Here is a 23,374-nt window from a genome sequence, read left to right as displayed (position 1 = left end):
TTCCTTTTGAAAAATATATGAGATTTTGAACAAGAACATAAGTACACTACACCATCTTTTTTTTTTTTTTTTTTGAGACAGAGTCTCACTCTGTCACCCAGGCTGCAGCATCATCACAGCTTACTGCAAACTCAAACTCCTGGGCTCAAGGGATCCTCCTGCCTCAACCTCCCGAGTAGCTGGGACTACAGGCACTCACCACCATGTCCGCCTAATTTTTCTATTTTTAGTAGAATAGGTTCTGGCTATTTTGCTCAGGCTGGTCTCAAACTTCTGGCCTTAAGTGATCCTCCTGCCTTGGTCCCCCAAAGTGTTAGGATTACAGGTGTGAGCCACCACTCCCAATCACTCCACCATCTTGACCCAGTTCTGATCCTTGAAAAGAAATACAATGTTTTCTCCTTCCCCATCCCACAAAGTAGTATAGTACCTTAACAAGTTTCTATGTCTCAGTTTTTTATCTGAAAAGAAAAACACAATAACATCAGCCCTACCAATATAGCAGGTTACCTGGAAGGGTCATAAGAGAGGAGATTTGAAAATGCTCTGAAAGTAAAAGTCCTATATAAAATAGAGTGTACTCGCTACCATACCAACTTCTGCTCCCTCATATGCAAATTACCACCTTCCCCTCAAAAGTCTCTCCTCTCCCATTGTCTTACATCACCAAATAAGGAGAATAGAGTCCTCATCATGGCAGCCAGGGTAGTGAAATCCATTGTCCTGACAAGCTGCAGGAGTGTCTGGATGGTCAACAAAACAATCTCCTCATCGGCTTCACATAAGCTGTCTAAGATGCATGGCAACAGGCTCTTGATGTCTTCCCTCTGTGTATCCAAAGGGAAAGCATCACCTCCTTTCCTGACAGCATGTCACCTGGTACCAATGGGAGGGCTCCCCACCTTTACTCGGTACCTAGTGCTTACTGAATTTTTGGTAGGGCTGGCTAGTCCAGAATGGAGAAAAAGAGGACATAACTGTCCTCTCTCAGTATTGGCAGGCCTGATATGTAGGGGAGGGCAGAGCTGTTGTGAGCTGCCTCACAGGGCAGAAGTAGGATCAGGCAGGGAAGGTCTAGGGATACGGACCTGGGCTCACTGTGAGGAAGAGTTCTCCTAACGATGAAAGTGGAACAGCTATCTCAGGTCACAGTGAGTTCCCAAACATGGAAGGTATCCAAACAGAGCCTCAAAGATCCCTTGGCAGAAATTCAAGCAGACATTGACTGAGGACCCTTAGGGGTCCTTCACATTCTGAATTGGGATTCTGCTCTTCTAAACTCATAAAAGGAGGCAGTCTCAGGGTTGTAAAATTTAAAACATTCTTGTAAAAAAGTAAGTAGAATAAAGCAACAGATATTAATTGGATAATCAACCAGAATTTATATATATTAACATTTGTCATTTTTGCGTCAGATATACCCAAGGCATAAGGGGATAGCTGAATGTTATCCAGGTTGTGATGATGATGAGCATACTTCTCACACAAATTTCAGGTGCCAAATATTATGAATATATGTAACTTGTAATTTTTATTTATTTATTTTAATATCATTAATTTTTTAATAGTCAGTACTTGCATATTTCATAGGTACAAATTCAAATGGTTCAAAAGGATATGCGGCAAAAAAGACCTTCTCCCACCCAGTCCTGTCCCCAGGCTACCCGATTTTCCTCCTCAGCTGTATCAGTTTCTTTGGTATCTTTTGGGGGTGTTTTATTTGTGACTTAAGAATCAGGGGTCTGGGGGCCCCTCCTACCATTTCCTGGTGTCTGGCAAGATTGTACAGTCCCCTCAGGGCAACAATCCTAAAAAGATTATTTCCATGATGTAGCCAGTCTTTCAAGCGGGCAATGGAGTATATGCCAGGCAGTCTTCTAGCCACCGGACTCTGGAGAAGCTGAAAGAACCCAGAAATCCGCCAAGGCAATTACCTTCAAGCCTTTTTTCACGAGGGGAGCTACCTTCCCGCTAACTTAAAAATCCATATTATCCTTTGAAATTTCTACAGTACAGCACATATACTGCAGGGTACACAAAAGAATACCGAATAATGAATGTGTAGAAAGAAGAATTTCAATAGGCTTGAATCTGAAAAATATTTCTATCCCACACCTGAAATGGATCCCAGCCTTCTATTCAGTTGGATGTAGCCTAGGAAGGCAGAGATTGCTGCTTTATAGGCTTCCTGAATCCAGCTTCTAAGGAATGAGTCTTACCTCCACAAAAAAGCCTGCAGATGTGAGCTTATGTTCATCATTCCCTCGGTTAAGAAGTGGGACTAACAAGTACAAGACCTTACATGCAAGGTGGTGACTCCTTTCCCGCAATGCACTGCAAAACAGAACACCAACAGAATGACTCTCAGAAATGCTTCCATACAGAGAGCATTTTCTCAGGGCTGGGGACCCTCTGACGTTTTTGCCCAGCTTTGGTTTACAGGAAGGTATGGCAGGGCCAGGGCCTCTGAAAAATTTGCCAGGCATTATGGATATTTGACCACTCTATTATGAAAAAGTTATTCAACCTTAGTTGCTGTGATAACTAAAATGGAAATAAATACCCCAAAGAATGCCAGTTTAGAGCAGGTGGGTATATGCATGACAAGGAAGCCTTACTTGGCAAGGAGAAATACTCCCTGAAGATGGCAATCTTTTCTTTCTAGAAGAGCCCATCCTTTATTCTTTTCCATGATGTTGAATTCCTGCCAGCAAAATGTTCTGAGGAGGAGAGTCTTTATTGCCTGCATGGCAAAGCTGAATCAAACAAAACAGTATGGGTGAATTTAATAGGTCCCTCCAACTTCCAAGCACACAGTCACCCTGCTCTCACTGAGGAAGGGCATGCATTGACAGCTGGATGGTAATTCTCTCCTTTCTAGATTTCCTAAAAGACTTAATACTCTAATAACTTGGAAGGCTCTTTATACAAGTTCTCAGCATAAAGAAATCTAACTATTAATAGAATCCTATTTCCCCAGGAGTTTGGAAAGAAATCTATAATAAAACAAATGATCTGGGATGCTAAACAGACACCTACTGCTATTTTTGTAAAGCTTTATTAAGATACCATTTGTACACCATAAAATCTATCTCCACTGCTTTTAAATTTTTTTTCATAGAGGATGGATCTTACTGTGTTGCCCAGGCTGGTGTCAAACTCCTGGCCTCAAGCGTTCCTCCCACCTCAGACTCCCAAAGTGTTAGCATTACAGGCATGAGCTACCACACCCGGCCTCTCCACTGCTTTTTTTTTTTTGAGACAGAGTCTCACTCTGTTGCCCATACTAGAGTGCTGTGGTGTCGGCCTAGCTCACAGCAACCGCAGACTCCTGGGCTCAAGCAATCCTCCTGCCTCAGCCTCCCGAGTAGCTGGGACTACAGGCATGTGCCACCATGCCTGGCTAATTTTTTTTTATATATATATTTTTAGCTGTCCAAATCATTTCTTTCTATTTTTAATAGAGACGGGGTCTTGCTATTGCTCAGGCTGGTCTTGAATTCCTGACCTCGAGCGATCCTCCCACCTCGGCCTCCCAGAGTGCTAGGATTACAGGCGTGAGCCACTGTGCCCGGTCCTCTCTACTATTTTTAAAACTACTTATTGAACTGTCATCCTGGACATTGCATCAGAGAAAAGAAAAAGTCCTTAGAGATTACCTTGCCTGACTTCCTCATTTACAGATAAGAAAACTGAGGCACAGAACAATAGATTTGCCCAGGGTACACAGCTTAGTTGAAAGGATGAATGAGAACTAGAACTAAAATCAGGTCTACTGACCCTTGGTCTGGTGTTCTTACATATGCCACATTATCGTACTATAGTACTTCCTCTGAAAGAAATCCATGTACTACAGCAATACTAAGAAACTTCTACTGAGACCCTACTGGGGACTTAAAAATCTCTCTCCATGCAACAAAGCAGGAACGAAGAATCATTCCACAGTGGATAAGTACAGTTTTGGAGGTGAGTGTGGGCTATTTTGCTTGTTTCTGTCTCTTCTTGATTTATTAGGAAAGGGTTGGCATGATATCACACATTATTTTGCAGGGCATCTGGATCCAAATGGACAAATTCACCTTGGTATCAATAAAACCAAAGACAATCAATGAAAAGCCCAGGACGGTTCCTGTTTATATTGATGTAGTACCTCAAAGGGGTGGCCTCTGAAGGCACTTCCTGTTGTGGGTACAGACCAACTGGGACGGCAACGTCAGACATGGTGAGGCCGATGCTGTGGTGAATCTGGATGAGCAGCGTCATGAGAAGCTGAGGGAAGAGTCGGAACGTAGCTGCCAGGAGACGGTTTCCCACAAACACCTCATAGAGGGCGTCTGTTGCCTGGGGCAGAAAAGACAGAGCAGAACTGAGCACTAGCCCGAATCCCACTTTGGCTTCGCTGCTGTTTGTGCCAGAACGTGCTTTCTGGCTCTCCTGCCCCATAGGCAGAACAGCAGCGGTAGTCAGTACAGGGACATGAAGGCCAAGGGGAAAAGTAACAGGAGTGCAGTGGTCATTACAAGTTACCAAAGAGCGAGGGGAGACTTGAAATCCAGAAGACATGAAGGGAACTATTACTATGAACGTATCTGACTACATACAAACATAAAACCAAGGCAAAATTTATCATAAAGTTAGTTGACAAATAACAACCCAGAGAAGTATTTGCATCAATGTGTTATTCTTAATATATACAATGCTCTTAGGTATTAATAAGAAAAAATGTAAAAGGCTTGCTACTCAAAGTGTGGGCCAGACACTAGTAGCACTGGTATCACCTGAGAGCTGGTTAGAAATGAAGTCTCAAGCCTCACCCCAGATCTTCTGTATCAGAATCTACATTTTATTTCATTTATTTATTCATGTGTTCATTTTTTTAGAGACAGGGTCTTGCTCTGCCTCCCAGGCTGGAGTGCAGTGGCATCACCATAGCTCACAGCAACCTCAAACTCCTGGGCTCAAGTGATGCTCCCACCTCAGCCTCCCGAGTAGCTGGGACTACAGGCATGTGCCACCATGCCCGGCTAATTTTTGTATATATATATTTTTTAGTTGTCCAGCTAATTTCTTTCTATTTTTTTTTTTAGTAGAGACGGGGTCTCACTCTTGCTCAGGCTGGTCTCGAATTCCTAAGCTCAAATGATCTGCCCGCCTCGGCCTTCCAGAGAGCTAGGATTACAGGTGTGAGCCACCACACCCGGCCAAGACCTATTTTTAAAAAGGTAATTACAAATAAACTACTATGCAAGTGAGGCATGGTGGCTCATGCCTGTAATCCTGGCACTTTGGGAGGCTGAGGCAGGAGGATCCCTTGAGCTCAGGAGTTTGAAGGTGCAGTGAGCAAAGATGATACCACTGTACTCTAGCTCAGGCAAGGGTCTCAAAAACAAACAAACAAATAAAACCCTGCTATGCAGCCATGAAAAGGATAACAGAGAGCACTTATATTGACATGGAAAGTAATTCATATATTGTTAAATTTTAAAAAGAAAGCCATTAAACAGTATATGCAGTATGAGCCTATGAATATATATGCAATTTTATAGGCTAACATAATTGGATATATACCTTTATCTGCCCCAGCTCCTAAAACTGCACTAAAATGCCATTATAGGGCTTTAAAAAAAAAGGCATAAGCCCACAAAAACAGAGAGAAAAGGAGAGGAGACAATAGCAAATTAGAGAAATTGAAATAATTTTGGAAGCTTAAAAAAAAAAAAAAGGCATGACAATAATTTAGACTGGAGAAAACTAACCATAAAACTGGTAGGGGAGAAAATGAAGTAAAAAGTGTATGTTGACAGTGGGAGAGGTTGTGTGTGTGGAGGCAGGGGGTTTATGAGAACTCTTTTTACATCCTGCCCAATTTTGCTGTGAACATAAAACTGCTCTAAAAAAGTATTTGAAAGGAAAAAAAAAAGGGAAAAAAGAATACCAAATATATACAAAAAGTTTACATATATATAAATACTTCTAGGAAGTTCATTTTTAGGACAATGGTGCAGACATCAGCTATGAATGACTTTTACAGTTTTAAAAGGATTGTTTAAAAAAAAAAATCCAAAGAATATGTGAAAGAGACTGTATGTGGCCTGCAAAGCCTAAAATATTTACCCTCCGGTCTGTGGCAAAAATTTGCCAACCGCTGCTCAAGGGGACCTTTACTTTCTATTTTATATACTTTTTTAAAAATTATTTTTAGAGACAGGGTCTTGCTCCATCACCAGGTTGGAGAATAGTGGCCTGATCATAGTTCATTGTAACCCTGAACTCCTGGGCTCAAGTGATCCTCCCTCCTTAGCCTCTTGAGTAGTTGGGACTACAGGTGTGTGCCACCACGCCCAGCTAATTAAAAAAAAATTTTTTTTTTAGAGACAGGGTCTCACTATGTTGCCCAGGCTGATCTTGAACTACCGGTCTCAAGTAATCCTCCCACCCTGGCCTACCAAAGCATTGGGATGACAGGTGTGAGCCACTGTGCCCAGCCTATTTTATACATTTCTGTATTATATGAAAATTTTTTATCACAAGTTTGTATTACTCTTTATGATGATAATTTTTTTTAAAAGGATGAAAGAATGAATGTTTAAAACATATTAAACCATACTGATTCCTGTACTCTTCCTAGCTCCCTCCGTGTCAGTCTCCTGGTAGAGACCCTGTGGATTTACAAATGGGTGACAGAGCACACTTTGAGAGGACCAAAAGGAAAGCTCTGCCAGCGGAGTGTGTGACCCTAAGGAGGGGCACCGTGGGCAGAGCTCAAGCGCTTACAGCCACGGCCTCGTAGGCCATCTTCTCCTGGGTGGGCACATTATGGTACTTCTGCAGCTTCCTCAGGAGCCTCCACAGAATCCAGGTCGTGCTGGGCAGCTCTACCTCCAGGGATCTCCACAACTCAGCTAGATGCCTAGAAATCCCAAAAAGTGAGAAGGTTCAGGAGATTCTGGCTTCTCCCAGGCCTACCATAACCACAAGCCTCCTAGAGTCTGTTTGGAATCCAATCTATAAAAGGTTTTCCTCTCTGCTCAGTGCCTTCAGGGTATCAAAAGACTCCCTATCTGATTTCATAACTAACTCCCCAGGTTTTGTCGAGTCAAGTTCCCATGGTCTCAGCACGCGCTTCAAGGCCATTCATAAACTGGTCCTAACGGCCCCACCACTTCCCTGTCACGTGCTCTGTGCTTGAGCCACCCAGACCATCCACCTTAACCAAACAAACCATGGACTTTGAAAACCCTATGCTTTTGCTTATGTCTCTTTCTTAAACCGGAAGGCCCGTTCCAAAACTCTTCTCTGCCTGTCAAAATCCTTTAAGGTCTAGCTCCAGTGTCACCTCTTCTGTGAAGCCTCTGCTGCTTCACCGTGTCTCTCACACGAGTTCCCATAACACTTTTAAAATTTCTTCTTCTTACAGGCTGCCTCAACCTTACATGTGCTATTGTCAGTTCTCTGCGTGTGCACCTCTGTTCCCTCTGAAGAAAGGGATGATGATTTCTGGCTCTTCTCTGAATTCCTCAGGGCCTAGCACAATGCCAGGTTCACAGAAGGCATTCAAAGACACACTTATTCAATACAGTCTATGGTCCTCAAATTTCGGCTAAGTCCCGACCCTGAAATAAAACTTTGATCCTGCTTAGAAGAGATCTCTTAAAGAAAAATCATATAACTTCTCTTTCTGTCATTGATTCAAATGTAGGGCCTGAGAGCTATATAGACATTGTGGAAGAGCATTATGGTAAGGGGAAGATGGAGAGTTACTTTTAATCTATTCTCTTATTTTCGGAATCTACCTAGCGTATCTTTGTATGCTACAGCCAGGGTTTTTTTTATCTTTTAAAATTTTTTAAAATTATTATGGGTACATAATAGCTACATGTATTTACAGGGCACATGTGATGTTTTGATATGGGCATACAATGTGAATTGATGGCATCAGGCGAACTAGGGTATCCATCACCTCAGGCATTTATCATTTCTTTGTATTAGGAATATTCCTATTTCACTCTTTTAGTTATTTTAAAGTATATCCTAACTTTTTTTTTTTTTTTGAGACAGAGTCTCTCTCTGTTGCCTGAGCTAGAGTGCCGTGGTGTCACCCTAGCTCACAGCAATCTCAAACTCTTGGGCTCAAGTGATCCTCCTGTCTCAGCCTCCTCAGTAGCTGGGACTACAGGCATGTACCACCATGCCCAGCTAATTTTTTATTTTCTATTTTTAGTTGTCTGGCTAATTTATTTCTATTTTTAGTAGAGATGGGGTCTCACTCTTGCTCAGGCTGGTCTTGAACTCCTGACCTCAAGCAACTCTCCCACCTTGGCCTCCCAGAGTGCTAGGATTACAGGCATGAGCCACCGAGCCCAGCCTGCTGCATGTTTTAAGTATGCTGAATTAAGAAAGCATCTGAATTAAGGAAGCACACAGCCTTTAAACCAATGGTTGACAAATACAAGTGTAAAAAACATCTGGAAGGTTTGTTAAAAATATGGAAAAAATCTTCCCACCTCCAGTGATACTGATTGTTTAGAAGGGATGTGATTTTTGCTTGCCCATCATTCCTTTGGGAAACTGCCATTTCAAGATCCTTAACAATTCTATTAATATTTGGTCCATGTAGTTTGGTGGAAGCTGACTCCACGCCAGGCTAATCAAAGTCCTGCCCAGGATGTTTGTCAGAGCTAAAAAGGAAAAGATACTCCCTTTCCAGTGCAGTTGTGAGCTGATGGTGACCATCTCTGCCACCCTTAGTGCAAGCCCACCTAAGAGACGGAGAGAGGTGGATGGAGCCCTGATACAATAAACTGAGTCCCTGGATTCAATTCCTGAAGACAGACCCTTGGACGTCCTGCAGTATAAGCCTATACAATTTATTAAGCTACCGTGAGCTCAGTTTCTGCTACTTCCAATTAAGAGTCCCGACTAATATAGTAGGTCTGAGGTAGGGTCTTGGAAGATACATTTTTCACAAGCGCCATAGGTGATTCTCACGCAGTGTTCCTCAGACAACACTTCAACAAACACTGCACCAGGAGACTGGAGATTGGAGAAGGCTACATCTTTGAGGACAAATCCTGTGCTGTAGCCTCCGTATAGAATAGAAAGAGAAACAGCCTCTGGGCTGCTCAGGTGGTCTACTGAGACAGAGCACTGCACCAGGGTAGTATGAGGGATGCATGTCACATATGTGCTCCAAGACTGCTTTATCTGGACCTGCATTAGTGAACTGAGTTTCCCAAAGTATTTCATGTCTCACAGAGACATAGTGAGAGGTGAAAATGTAGGGTAATTTCTATTTCAGCAAATGGTATCACAGTCAACTTGGCCTCCAATGCAAAAAAACCTGGGAGTTAGCCTGAATGCCTTCTTCCCTGCCATTCCTTTCTGACTCAATCAAGGCCTGCCCAAGGACGCTCCTATTTCTTTGATCTCTCTCTTCTCCATCTCCAGAGCCACTGCCCTAATTCAGGGTGTCATCATCTTTTGCTGAGCAGATGCAACTGCTTAACTGCCTATCCTGCCTCTGCTCTGGGAGCACAGCCTCTAATCCATCTTCATCAGAGTCACACTAAGAGTGTTCATCTGATCACATTAGTCCCTTAACTAAAGTTCTTCAATGGCTCCCCATCTCCTGTAGTACAAAGTCCACTATTTCAGTTCTGAGTCGGTCTCAGTCTGTCTTTGCTAATTTCCGACCACTTTTTAAACACAGATTCAGTGAGGTATAATTTACCACCATAAACATCACCTGTTTTAAGTGTACTTATTCACTGTCTTTTAGTAAATTTACAAACTTGTGCAACCATCACCACAATCCAATTTTAGAACATTTCCATCGCTGCAAAAAGATCCCTTGTGTCTGACTACTTCTTACTATCCACTTTTCTCTCCAGCTATTCTGATTCACAACAGCATTCATCAAGCTGTTGTATACTTCTTTTCACTTATTTTTACTATTCCTTCTGTCTGCAATGCCTTTTCCACTCCCCTATTCTGTCTTTTACTTAGCTAAGTCACACTACAAATATCAGCTTAGAGGCAGCCCTACTTTCAGAAACCTTTCTCTGATCCTTCATCTAATTAAGTCCCCTAGGGGGTTCCACAGAACTCCCTACTTTGCTTTGGAATCCCTTGTTATTCATCTATGTCTGCCACCAGACTGTGTGTTCTTGAAGGCAGCGTCCATATCCTGTTCCTTATTTCTAGTGCCTAACAGCATCTTGCACACAGTTGATGCTTGAACACACTCCTAAGAACAATCATTCCAATCTATATGTAAACCAACTAAAGGACTTCAGGTAAATGACCAAAAATATTTCTCTTGAGTCAGTCAGTTACATTTCTAAAAGATTCCACAGTTTTCATATGATCTAAAGCAGTAGTTTTCAAAGTCCTTCAAGAGGTAGAACAAATATAAACAATAGAATATTCTGAAAATTATATTTAAAATAACTAAATATAGTTAATATTCTGTACTTAGATTTACTTTATAAGAATCTAATATAGATAAGCAACAGCAAGTATCAAAGATTTAAGAGCAATTTATTAGAGAAATATATAAAAGTAAAACATTTTTTTTCTTTAGAGAAAACCCCCATGGAGGGTCTCGCTATGTTGCCCAGGCTGGAGTGCAGTGGCTATTCATAGGCATGATCATTGTGTACCACAGCCATGAAATCCCAGGCTCAAGCAACCCTTCTGCCTCAGCCTCCTGAGTAGCTGAGACTATAGGTGTGTGCCACCATACCTGGCCTTAAAATAATCTATTTTATTTTTTTCTCCGAATGCGTAAAAGTCCTCCATTTTTTGATTTAGCAGTCATATGTCTAAGTGCAGTTTAGAATACATAAGCACTATACCAAGGTATTATGTGACATTCATTTAAAAGAGTGGTTTTCAAACAGCTTAAAGTGGCGAAATCTTTTTTTCAAATAAAATAGTTGCGCAGAATCACAATATATAAAGCAGATAAAAAGAGGTGCTTCTCTGGTTAAAGTGGGTGGGGAGTGGTAGTAGTGGGGGCTGGAGCTTTCTTCTGAAGCCTTCCTTTCTCCCACATATGGCATTTCCTAGAACTCCCAGGGTGCCTTCAAATGTGAAAAACACTCTTCTGAAAAACAACTTGTTCCTCTCTATTCTTCTTTATGTAGATATATGTACTTTCATTTTTATGTATATATTTTTTTATTTCCTTATTCTTAGGCAAAATCATTCTCAAGTGAGTTGCAGACATTATGACACTTTGCCCCTACATAACTTTAGTATCTTATCTCCTAAGAATAAGAACATCCTTTTGCATAACCATAGTATCCTTTCACACCTAAGAAAATTACATTAACTTAATAAAATCTAGTATAGAATTCATATTTAAATTTCCTCCAAGTTTTTTTTTAATAGCTTTTGTTTTTGACCCAGGATCTAATCAAGGTCACATAGTGCATCTGGGTCTGTCTCTCACGTATCTTTTTATCTAGGACAGTGCACTCACCACTGTTTTTGCTTTCATGACATTAACTTTTTTGAAGAGTCCATTCCAATTATCTTATAGAATCTTCTTTATTCTGGATTAGTTTGATTGTTTCCTTATGATTATGTGTTATATTCTGATTTATATCACAGGCATTTATCTATATTTTAGCTCCTCTACAAGAGAGTCATTAGAGTTTTGAGGGCAACCATGTTCCACCATACTCAGAGCTATGTCATGTACCCAAACTTAATCCAGAGGCTATACAGGGTTCTGTTACCTGTCATACGGTATTGGATGACACAGAAGGTGGCTGAGCACTGTGTCTGTGTACTTGGGCCTGGATATAAGCAAACTCACAGCATTTATGATTTGTTGGTGGACACTAGGCTGGCTGATTATGGATAGCCGGGCACAGATAACTCCTATAATTTCTGGTACCTGAAGAAGAAGAAGAAATTCCTAAGACCACCCTGTAGGACACTGATGGTTACTGAGGATATTTCTGAAAGGTCCAGAGGGGTGACTTTTAAACAAATGTTTATTACTAAAAAAAACATTTATGATCAAAACTACTTAAAATATATCTGTATCTATGTACATGCACATAAAAGAATTTGGAAGGATTTATAATCAAAGATGTTACTAACGTCTTTGAGTGATAGGATATTAGATCTATTTTTTCCTTCCATATTTTTTCTAATTTTTCCTCAATGATTATGTATTGCTTTTATAATAAGGCAAACTAATAAAAGTATCGCAAGGAAGCTGGACTTTTTCCCACTGTGTCTCTGAGAATGGCAGAAGAGTCCTTACCCATCTTCCTTCCAGAGATGTCCATTGGGCTCAGGTAAAGGAAACAGGAGCCACTGGGCTTTCGTCCCTTTCTCTGCTTAGACTACTCTTCCCACCCACAGACTCGTGGCTTCAGGTCTCTGTGGAAATGTCAGCTTCCCAGAGAGATAGTCCTCAACAACTTTATATAAAATGGCCATCATCACCAGCAATTTCTAGAAACTGGTTTAAGGATGGGCAGGTGACAACATTATTCTGCCCAGTGAAACATGAGGGTAAGTTTACTGGGGGCTTTTGGGAAAGATTTTCTTCCTTTAACAAAGACATGAAAGGAAGGCAACATCTCTTTCTTCTTTCTGGATGTAGTCTTACCTGCTCAGAAAATGTGAAACTGTTGCAACTACCTTATGACCATGTGAATAGACAAAGTAAAAAGACAGAAAAACCTCTGGGTCTTTGATAACACTGTGGAATCACTGAACCAATCTTGAAAAAGACTCTACATTCAGACTTCTTATTATGTGAGATAATAAATCCCTTGGTTAAGCTTCTTGCCAACTATGTTTTTGCTGCTGAAAACACCCAACTGATACAAGTGCTTACCTCACCATCCTCTCATCATACCTTTCTTTTTGCATCTTTGCTATTTTAATAGGTTAAAAATGGGTTCTCATCATTTTCAAATTACTTTTTATTTTTAATTAATTAATTTTGAGACAGAGTCTTGCTCTGTTGCCCTGGGTAGAGTGCAGTGGCATCATCATAGCTCACTGCAACCTCAAACTCCTGAGCTCAAGCGGTCCTCCTGCCTCAGCCTCCCGAGTAGCTGGGACTACAGGCGTATGCCATCACACCTAGCTAATTTTTCTATTTTTAGTAGAGATGGGGTCTTGCTCTTGCTCAGGCTGGTCTCGAACTCCTGAGCTCAAGCAATCCTCCCACCTCAGGCTCCCAAAGTGTTAGGATTATAGGCATGAGCCACTGTGCCCGGCCTACATTTTATTTTTATCAAAGTATAATATGCACATATTTTTAAAAGTCTAGTGGTATTTCAAGGCTCTTTCCTCCCTATTCCCGAGGTCTGCTGTCCAGAGACAACTTTCCTCTCTTTTATCTCTTGCTGTATGTCTTTCTCTATTTCTAAATGATATAGATATATTGTTATTTCTTGATGTATCAATTTTAGACACATTTAGATAAATTCTCTTGAATTTAGGCTTTCTAAGTCTGCCTCCTTCTAGGGTCACTTATGGCTTTTTTTATCTTGACACCTTAATCCATCTGGATGAATATCTAAATTGAAGTTACTGTTCTCATATGTGTTACTTGTATCTCCCCAGAAAAACCTCTACTCTTATGGAAAACGTAGACCACATCTTAGATTTAAAAATCTCTCTCTCTGCTGCGTACACAGTGGTTGTGTTGTTCAGTATATGCTTATTAAATGGATGAATGTTTGTGACCAGGTGGACTAAGGCTTTGACCCTGTCCTCATCAGTAGTTGTTCTCAGCTGAATAGCGGGAGCAGAAGAGACCTTAGCAGCTGAGGTCTTGCTGGTATTTTGAACCAAGGAAATGGCCACTGAGCTTTTACCTTCTCAAATCGGGATGCTGCATTTTTCACCAATGTTATCAGCAATTCTCCTGCTGATTCCTGGATGCAGGGATTTTTCAGATTTTTCAGGCCATCCAATGTAGTCATCACGAACTGGCAGAGCTCATTGGGATTGAGAAAAACTTCAAAGACCTGAAATGATGTAGGAAAAATGAACTTCCAAGAAATACGGTAGATACAAAGAGCCCTGAACAAGCACTAGCTTCTAAGTTAACAATCAGAGAAGTGTACAAAGGTGTACAAACCTGTTTACTTCAATCCTATTTACAAAGGTGAAAAATTAGAAGCAACCCAAATGTCCATTGCTAGGGTCAATGAATGGCCTTTTGCTGCACTTTTAGAAAGAAGCTTTATTATGAGATCCTCAGAAAGAGTGATACTTAAAAAAATTTTTTTTTGTTTTTACTTTTTTAGAGATAGGGTCTCACTATGTTGCCCAGGCTGGTCTTGAACTCCTGGCCTCAAGCAATCCTTTTGCCTTGGCCTCCCAAAGTGCTAGGATTACAGGCATGAGCCACTGCGCCCAGCCAAGAGTAACACTTTTATGGGAGTAAGACTAAAGCAAAGTCCCTAATGTTGTATAGCTGACATGGTCCCAGGCATAACAAAGACAGGGGACAACATATTAAAAGAATGTGTCATTCTGCTTCTCATTGCACGTGGCAGTATATAAAATGCTTCAAATGATTGTAATAGGTACAATCTACTGGGTACTTACTACGTAACAGGCATTATGTAAAGCATTGTCCATAAAATATCTCATTTAATCCTTATAACAACTGAGCCCAATTTTTAGAAATTCCCATGTTATCAGATGAGAAAACTGATACACAGGGAGATTAAATTACCTGATACCTTTGACCCTAAATGAGTAAAATCTGTAGGCTTTCTTTTTTAGCCCTGATCCCAAAGATGCCTGGCACCTAGTTGATGTGTAAATATGTATTAAATAACTGCATTAATTAAATAATGTATGTCTCCTTTAATCAAACACACTCTCTTGCAGCTCCTTTTGGTGACAATGGTTTACATTTGCAAGAGGCTGGCAATCAGAGGGAGCAGAGCTGGTCTGCAGAGAAACCCAGGGATAGGGGCCTCATTGACAGGTTGACCTAAACCACTAAACTAAGAAGGCAAGGTGTATAAGAGTCACAAAGATAGTACCTCGTTCCCAAAGTATAATATGTTTACAGAGCTCATTCCCTGGGCAATCTTGTATGTTTAGTTTTAGATGAAACTACCAGAACTCTTTCCAAAGTAATTTTTACCCTTTTGTATTTCCGTGAGCAAATGTATGAGACTTCTGGTTGTTCCCCATCCTCACCAACATTTCAAGCTGCCTTTATAATTTTAGCCGTTCTGATTACCTGGGCAATTTCAAAGGGACAACTGTAGAACTGTTTAATATTGTAGAGCTCTAGGAATTCTCGACATTTTTTCAATGCTCTTCTCAAGCTTTGGTGATTTTCCTTGTCATGAGTGGTATCTGAGAAAAAACAAGAAATGTTAATACTTTCTTTCTTCTTGATTTTATAAGTCTGGTTGATCTCCAGTTTCAAGTGGATCCTAAGATCTCACTCTTCTTGTCTTTTTCACTTGAACAAAAATGCCTGGGGAAGGAGTGTGTGTTAATCTGAAGGCTGATTTGTTTCCTTTTTCTTGTGGAAAAATAGGTAAAAAGAACTGAAAGACCAGCCTGAGTAAGAGCGAGACCCCGTCTCTACTAAAAATAGAAAGAAATTAGCTGGACAACTAAAAATATATATAAAAAATTAGCCGGGCATGGTGGCGCATGCTTGTAGTCCCAGCTACTTGGGAGGCTGAGGCAGGAGGATCGCTTGAGCCCAGGAGTTTGAGGTTGCTGTGAGCTAGGCTGATGCCCAGGCAACAGAGAGAGACTGTCTCAAAAGAAAAAAAAAAAAAAAAAAAACCTGAAAGAAAAAGAAAAGATCTTTTTATAAAAGCAGAGTTTTTGAGCAATTTGTGAGTACAACCAAGACATAAGGTTAATTTATTATTGAAGAAAGGAAAATTTTTTTAATAAACTTAGTCTAGCCTAAGTGTACGGTGTTTATAAAGTCTATGGTAGTGCACAGTAATGTCCTAGGCCTTCACATTCATCCACCACTCACGGACTCACCCAGAGCAACTTCCAGTCCTGCAAGCTCATTTCCCCACTGGTGAAGAATTTTGAAGGGTCTCCCTATAAAGTTTAGATCCCCACAAAAAATTGCCCAGTTTTATACTGTGTCTGATAATGCCATATCAGAACTCTTTATGTGTCTAGTTTTGCTGATTACTGCGTCTGCCAACACTCCTTGTGGTGTCTTATTTTTCTCATGTTTCATTGTGACCTCATATTTGCTGGAAATTTATCTGTGAGAAGTCTTTGAGCCTGTAGTTAAGGATATTGTCTAACTAGAGAATCAGCTCCCTGGGGGAAGGAACTTTGTCTGTCTTGTTTGCTGATGCATCCCTAGGACAATAAATGCTTCATAAATATTTGTTTAATCAATAATCAATCATATTTCCCTGGATGTATATCTTGGTAGACATTGTTCATAATCAGAGCTGCCCAAAGATGGGACAATTGCTTTGGGAAGCACAGAGCTTCCTATCCACATGATGAGGATGCCCAGGCAGAGCAACGACGATCATGCATAGCTTAATGATGAGGACATGTTCTGAGAAAAATGCATCATTAGGCAACTATGTCATTGTGTGAACCTCATAGAGTGTACTTACACAAACCTACTATACACCTAGGCTATATGGTATAGCCTATTGCTCCTAGGCTACAAACCTGTACAGAATTTACTGTACTAAATACTGTAGGCAACTGTAACACAACGGTAAGTATTTGTGTATCTAAACATAGAAAAGGTACAGTTAAGAAAAAAGGTACAGTAAAATATGGTATAAAAGATAAAAAATGGTTTACCTCTATTGGGCACTTGCCACGAATGGAGCTTGCAGGACTGGAAGTTGCTCTGGGTGAGTCCGTGAGTGGTGAGTGAATGTGAAGGCCTAGGACATTACTGTGCACTACCAAAGACTTTATAAACACCGTACACTTAGGCTACATTAAGTTTATAAAAAAAAAATTTTCCTTTCTTCAATAATAAATTAACCTTAGTTTACTATAACTTTCTTACTTTAGAAACTTAATTTTTAAAAATTTTGGTCAGCTGTATAAAAATATTTTCTTTATATCCTTATTCTATAAGCATTTCTCTACTTAAATCTTTTTTTAACTTTTTAAACTTTTTTGTTAAAAACTGAGACACAAACACACACAGTAGCCTAGGCCTACACAGTGTCAGGATCGTCAATATCACTGTCTTCCACTTCCACATCTTGTCCCATTGGAAGGTCTTCAGGGACAATAATAAGCATGGAGCTGTCATCTCCTATGGTAACAATGCCTTCTGGAATACCTCCTGAAGGACCTGCTTGATGCTGTTTTACAGTTAACTTTTTTTTTTTTTTAAGACAGAGTCTCATTCTGTTGCTCGGGCTAGAGTGCCATGGCATCAGCCTAGCTCACAGCAACCTCAAACTCCTGGGCTCAAGCAATCCTTCTGCCTCAGCCTCCTGAGTAGCTGGGACTACAGACATGCGCCACCATGCCTAGCTAATTTTTTCTATATATTTTTAGTTGTCCAGCTAGTTTCTTTCTATTTTTTAGTAGATACAGGGTCTCGCTCTTGCTCAGGCTGATCTCGAACTCCTGAGCTCAAATGATCCGCCCACCTCAGCCTCCCAGAGTGCTAGGATTACAGTCATGAGCCACCGCCCCCAGCCTACGGTTAACTTTTTATTTATACGTAGGAATATGGTCAAAAATAATGATAAATAGTATAGCAAATACATAAACTAGTAACATAGCCATTTATGATCATTATCGAGTATTATGTGCTGTGCATAATTACATGTGCTATGCTTTTATATAACTGGCAGCGCAGGTTTGTTTACACCAGCATCACCACAAACACGTAACACATTGCGCTACATTATGACAGCTACGATGTCACTAGGTGACAGCAGTTTTTCAGCTCCGCTATAATCTTATTGGACCACTGTCACATATGCAGTTTGTTTTTGGCTGAAATGTCATTATACGGTACATGACTATACTTGGTGGGGATGGAGCAGATTGAGATTTGAACACTGGGAGGATGCTGTGTTGGGCTGGGTATTTTCTAAAGTCCCTTCTAACTGGGAAAGTCAGTGGTTCATTCCTTGACCACACTGGCCGTCTCTCTATTTTCCACACTCCTCAAGCTCACACCTGCTGAGGATCTTTCCTTAAGCTGCTCCCTCTGCCTAATATACTCTTCTTACCTCTTCACCTGGCTAATTGCTCTTTATTCTTCAGATTATCTTCAGAGAGGCATTTTCTGAACCTTACAACTAGATCTGATTCTTACTCATGGCCCCTGTAATTTCCCTTCATAGCAGTTATCTTTGTTGATAATAACAGAGTTATTTGCTGATTCTTTGATTGTCTGAATCCCCCAATAGACTGTCTATAATATAAGGACCACTTGTGTTCTGGTTACTGTTGGATCCTGAGTAAGTACTAAACAAACACTTGTGGGGTAAATAAATGAAGGCCCACGTGATGGCAAGAACTTCTCTTGTTTCTCATCAAACTAATCACTCCAGTTTGTCCACAGGGCCACATGTTTAGCCCCTCCATGGCCGTGCAGATGGCTCACAATGATGGGTCTGACCCAGTGTTATGATTCTAATTAAGTCAGTGTTGCTTCACCTCTGCCTGTGAACCATGTACCTTCCTCTCTCCCGTTTTAAAAGTTTAAATAGACTTACGGGGGACAAGTGTCTTTTGTTACATGGCTGAATTGTATACTGCTGACGTCAGGGCTTTCAGTGTACCTGTCACCAGAATAGTGTGCATTGTACCCAACAGGTAGGTTTTCATCCCTCTTTCCCCTCCCACCCTCTCCCCTTCTTAGTTTTCAATGTCTATTACAACACTTTATGACCACATATATCCCTCATATAGCGCTCACTTATAAGTGAGAACATGTGATATTTGTTTTTCCATTCCTAAGATACTTCACTTAGGGACCCTATACCTTTTAAACTCTTTATGCTTTTTATAAACTCTTTGTACTCTTTATAAACGACTGTAAAAAGTCTTTCTAGAACGTGGGGAGTGAGTGTATAAGGAGGGATGGTGCTTATGTTGTGCTAGAGAATTCACTCAGGGCCTCGCAGCCTTCAGCAGGGCCTTACACTTGAGCCTCTGGGTGATATACAGCAGGTAGTGCGTGCCCTCTGCAGCCTCCTCGGCCACCTCTTTCACTGGGTCCCCACACAGCAGCGCCATCAGAGCCACCAGGTGTCCAAGTCTTTGGAACCGCAGCGGAAACTAATTAAGAAGGAAAAAGGAAAATGCCATCAGAACACAGGTGCATTTAGTGCTTTAGATTTGAGTTGTTGGGGAGTAATCCCACTTTCTACCCAAACTCAAGAAGTGCAAAGGTCACATTCCGTCCTTGTATCTCTGTACGGTTCACATTTAACATGGGTAGATATGATACACCCAGCAGATGGTATTAAATAGGGAAATTCTAGCCTAAGTAAACAATCTGAAAAATGAAAAAACTTTGTGCATAAAGATGTTCATTCTAGCACTGTTTTTAAAGATCATATTTTGGAAATAATTGCATAACAGTAAAGAGAATTATGGTACAACCACTCTATGACTATAACCATTAGAAATCAAGTATCTTAGGAATTTATAGTACTGGAAAATGTACTGTTCTGCTAAGTAAAAAGGCTGAATGCAAAGTTGAGATGTAGTATTTAATGCTATTTAAAAATTTTATTTATTGATATGCTGCTTTATTATGCAAAAAAATCTAAGGTGCCAGAGCCATACCAGAAAAAGAAATGTACCTTAAAATAAATAGTGAAGAAAATCAGACACATTAAAAAACTAAGGTAGAAAAATGCATAATCATTATTTGTTCAAAGTAGGCCACAGAGTTAGGCTCTGAACTTTCTCACGGCTAATGTAGAGGTACACACAATGTCCTGTGTAATATAATTCATGTAGTTCATAAGATAAGAAGCAACTAGCTTAGCAGAGGAAGCACAACTTTTCCTAGGATTGAGGCAGAAAGAAATGTCTTTTTTAAAAAAAGGGTTTTTTGTTTTTGTTTTTGTTTTTTTTTGAGATGGGGTCTTGGTATACTGCTCAGGCTGGTCTCAAATGCTTGGCTTCAATAGATTCTCCTGGAGGCAGAAAGATATTTCTTCTGTGGCTCTTCAAAAACAAGACACAGAAATATTGTGAAAAAGAATCTCTACAACCTCTTTTTTTTTTTTTGTTGAGACAGAGTCTCACTTTGTTGCCCAGGCTAGAGTGAGTGCCGTGGCGTCAGCTTAGCTCACAGCAACCTCAAACTCCTGGGCTTAAGCGATCCTACTGCCTCAGCCTCCCGAGTAGCTGGGACTACAGGCATGCGCCACTATGCCCGGCTAATTTTTTCTATATAGATTTTTAGGTGTCCATATAATGTCTTTCTATTTTTAGTAGAGACGGGGTCTCGCTCAGGCTGGTCTCGAACTCCTGACCTTGAGCAATCCACCCGCCTCGGCCTCCCAGAGTGCTAGGATTACAGGCGTGAGCCACCGCGCCCGGCCTCTACAACCTCTTTACAGGAAACATAGCAACACTTACACAAAGCTGTATAACATCTTTAATTCACCATTATAACCTTCATTCAGTCAATCAATAAACACAGCATCAATTATGAGTCAGTCACTATGACTGGAACTGGGGATATAAACAGTAAACAAAAGAGGCACTCCTGCTTGTGGAGGTGATAATCTAGCTGGGGAAACATGAAATAAACAAAATAAATATGTAAAATTAATTATGTATCAAATGGTGATAAATGTCATGATGAAGGAAAACGCAGAGGAAAGGGATATAAATTATTATTTTAGAATGGTCAGGGACGACCTCACCTGATATTAAAATGAGGGACTGAACCACGTGGATATCTGGGAGAAGAGTATTCTGGGCAGAGAGAACAGCAAGTGCAAAGGACTGAGAAGAGAGTATTTGATGCTTCTGAGGAACAATAAGTAGGTTAGGTTGGCTGGAGCAAAGCAAATGAGAGAAAAAGAAATAGGAAGTGGATGAAGGATGGGCCAGATGGTGTAGCAACCTACAGAATATCGTATGGATTTCAGATTTTATTCTGAGTGAGATGGTAAGACATTAGAGGTCTTGAGCAGAGAAGGGATCTGAGCTGACTTATATTAACTCATAAATATTTAACGGAGCATTGGTCGTGTGGCAGAGTCCATGCTAGGCAGGCACTGGGGTGGGGACCTGTGTTGAACAAGCAAACGTAATCACTGGTGGAATTTATGTTATTAGAAGGAAACAGATAATACATCAGTAAAGAATAATCAAACCAGATAACCTCTGATCCTAAGAAACCCTAGGAAAGAAAGAGAGTGATGAGAGACAGCAAGGGCAGACCTATGTGTGTTGAGCAAAGGCTTTGTTGAGGTAGAGACACCTAAAAGAGCAGTAAAGAATGAGGAGGGGCTGGCTGGCTCTGTGCAGAGCTGGCAAGGTCATTCCAAGCAGAAGAAGCCGCAAGTGCAAAGGCCACAAGGCAAGAAGAGCCTATGTGGGAAGGAACATAAAGAAGGCCAGTGTGGTATGTTGGAGGGTGTAGAGAGGCAGGCAGGAGGGAGGCACACGAGACCTTGTATTCTAACAACAGTTGGAAATCACTGCATTAAACCAGTGACATGGGGGAAAAAAAGGAAAAGATGAAAAAATAAAGAAAACATAAAGGGAACAACAAAGAAACAAAACAAAAACAAAAAAGTGACACGGGGCTTAGGAAGATAATTCTGGCTACATGTAGAGAACAAATTGGAAGTGGAAGCCCCTACCAACCACTCATGCACAAAAAAGTACTTGGAAGGAATAAAAACGTTAATGGTGGCTATCTCTGAATACAAGTCAATAATTTTTCTTTCTGCCTTTTAAAAATTTTTTGTAATAAGCATATTTATAATCATAATCGAAAAACACCCAAACTTTATTAAAACAAAAAAGTCCATTGAAGAATTATACTCCTAGTCTGATCACTAATCACTGATCACTGCTTTTTTTTTTTTTTTTTTGAGCCAGAGTCTTGCTCTGTCGCCCTGGCTAGAGTGCCATGGTGTCATCATAGTCACTGCAGTCTCAAACTCCTGGGCTCAAGTGATTCTCCTGCCTCAGCCTCCCAAGTAGCTGGGACTACATGCACGTGCCACCACACCTGGCTAATTTTTCTATTTTTAGTAGAGATGGGGTCTTGCTCTTACTCAGGCTGGTCTTGAACTCTTGAGCTCAGGTGATCCTCCCAGCCTCCCAGAATGCTGGATTACAGGCATGAGCCAACATGCCCAGCCCACTAAGGGCTTCGTTAACAGTTTCTTTTTTATCTTTATTCTTTAGGCTCCTTTGAGAATATGAAAAAAGTCAGGGATGCAGAGAATACACATTTGTCAAAACTCACTGAATTGTATATTTAAATCAGATGGATTTCATTGTATATATATTATACCTTAATAAAGCTGACATAAAAAAAAAAGCTATGGACCTTTGTCAGAAAAATCCAGAAAACTGCAGTACACTAAATTCTACATACAACTTCTGGATGTTAACAGACCCCAGTGGCACCCAGGTTAAGCATTCCTACACTAGCAACTGTCTCTAGGAAAAGCAATGCTAAGGAAGATCTCCAGGACCTAGAGGGAGATCATGAATACAGGAGGGAGTCATTTGAAACTCTTCTTTAATCTGCAGCAAAAAATCAGAGGTTGAAGAACGTAGAAGGAGGAACAATGCATTGTTGGTATCAGAGTAATAGGGTAGTCAGTGGTGGCCAGAAGTTACTTGCTTGCATTCTCTAAAGAGAAAAAAGGAAGTAGCATAGGTTGAGGGGCTGAACTTTCATAAGGAGGTAGAAAGTTTGGATATATTTTCAATGTGAAAAATAAGAAAGCTAGTAGAATGCAGTTCTTTTAAACATGACTGTTAGAACCTTTGTATTAAGAACAAATTCTCTGAGGAAAATACTGACATAAGCACCCAGCGTTCCTACCCTACCAACTTCGTTTCCAATGCCCAGGGCTTATTATGCAGACTGGAGACATGATGGATGGAGAACAGAAGTAGCTCCCATGGCTAGGAAACCTGCTCGGGGAAGGGGAAGGAGAGATTCACAGATGAAAAGAGGAGTAGATCCAGGAAGGAGAGTCTTAGTTTTGAGGAATTCTTCTTATTCATAGCAGTTATGGTAGAGGATTCAGAACAATGAGAAAGTGAGAGAGTAAAAGAGAAATAAGATTTTTAAAACGAGATAACATATGGGAGAGGATTCAGAATTGAGAAGTGAAGAGAGAAATGCAAGGATTTAAAAGGAGATACTAGAGTACCATTCTTTTTG

At 40.6% G+C, this 23,374-nt stretch overlaps 1 protein-coding gene across 1 annotated transcript in view; it reads right to left on the bottom strand.

The window, feature by feature from the left end:
• MROH8 (maestro heat like repeat family member 8) overlaps nucleotides 1–23,374 on the bottom strand; it is a 55,003-nt gene that overhangs the window by 12,072 nt on the left and 19,557 nt on the right. Inside the window, exons 9-18 of the mRNA XM_069496250.1 lie at nucleotides 19,137–19,272; nucleotides 15,242–15,360; nucleotides 13,854–14,006; nucleotides 11,745–11,905; nucleotides 6,775–6,910; nucleotides 4,151–4,341; nucleotides 2,619–2,756; nucleotides 2,220–2,334; nucleotides 1,760–1,900; nucleotides 663–827 (exon numbers count right to left, since the gene is read on the bottom strand). Coding sequence (XP_069352351.1) covers nucleotides 663–827; nucleotides 1,760–1,900; nucleotides 2,220–2,334; nucleotides 2,619–2,756; nucleotides 4,151–4,341; nucleotides 6,775–6,910; nucleotides 11,745–11,905; nucleotides 13,854–14,006; nucleotides 15,242–15,360; nucleotides 19,137–19,272 — 1,455 coding nt within the window. The remainder of the gene's footprint in view (nucleotides 1–662; nucleotides 828–1,759; nucleotides 1,901–2,219; nucleotides 2,335–2,618; nucleotides 2,757–4,150; nucleotides 4,342–6,774; nucleotides 6,911–11,744; nucleotides 11,906–13,853; nucleotides 14,007–15,241; nucleotides 15,361–19,136; nucleotides 19,273–23,374) is intronic.

Source organism: Eulemur rufifrons, chromosome 20, assembly GCF_041146395.1.
Source record: "Eulemur rufifrons isolate Redbay chromosome 20, OSU_ERuf_1, whole genome shotgun sequence".
Taxonomy (NCBI): Eukaryota; Metazoa; Chordata; class Mammalia; order Primates; family Lemuridae; genus Eulemur; species Eulemur rufifrons.
This window is presented reverse-complemented; position numbering and strand designations above follow the sequence as displayed.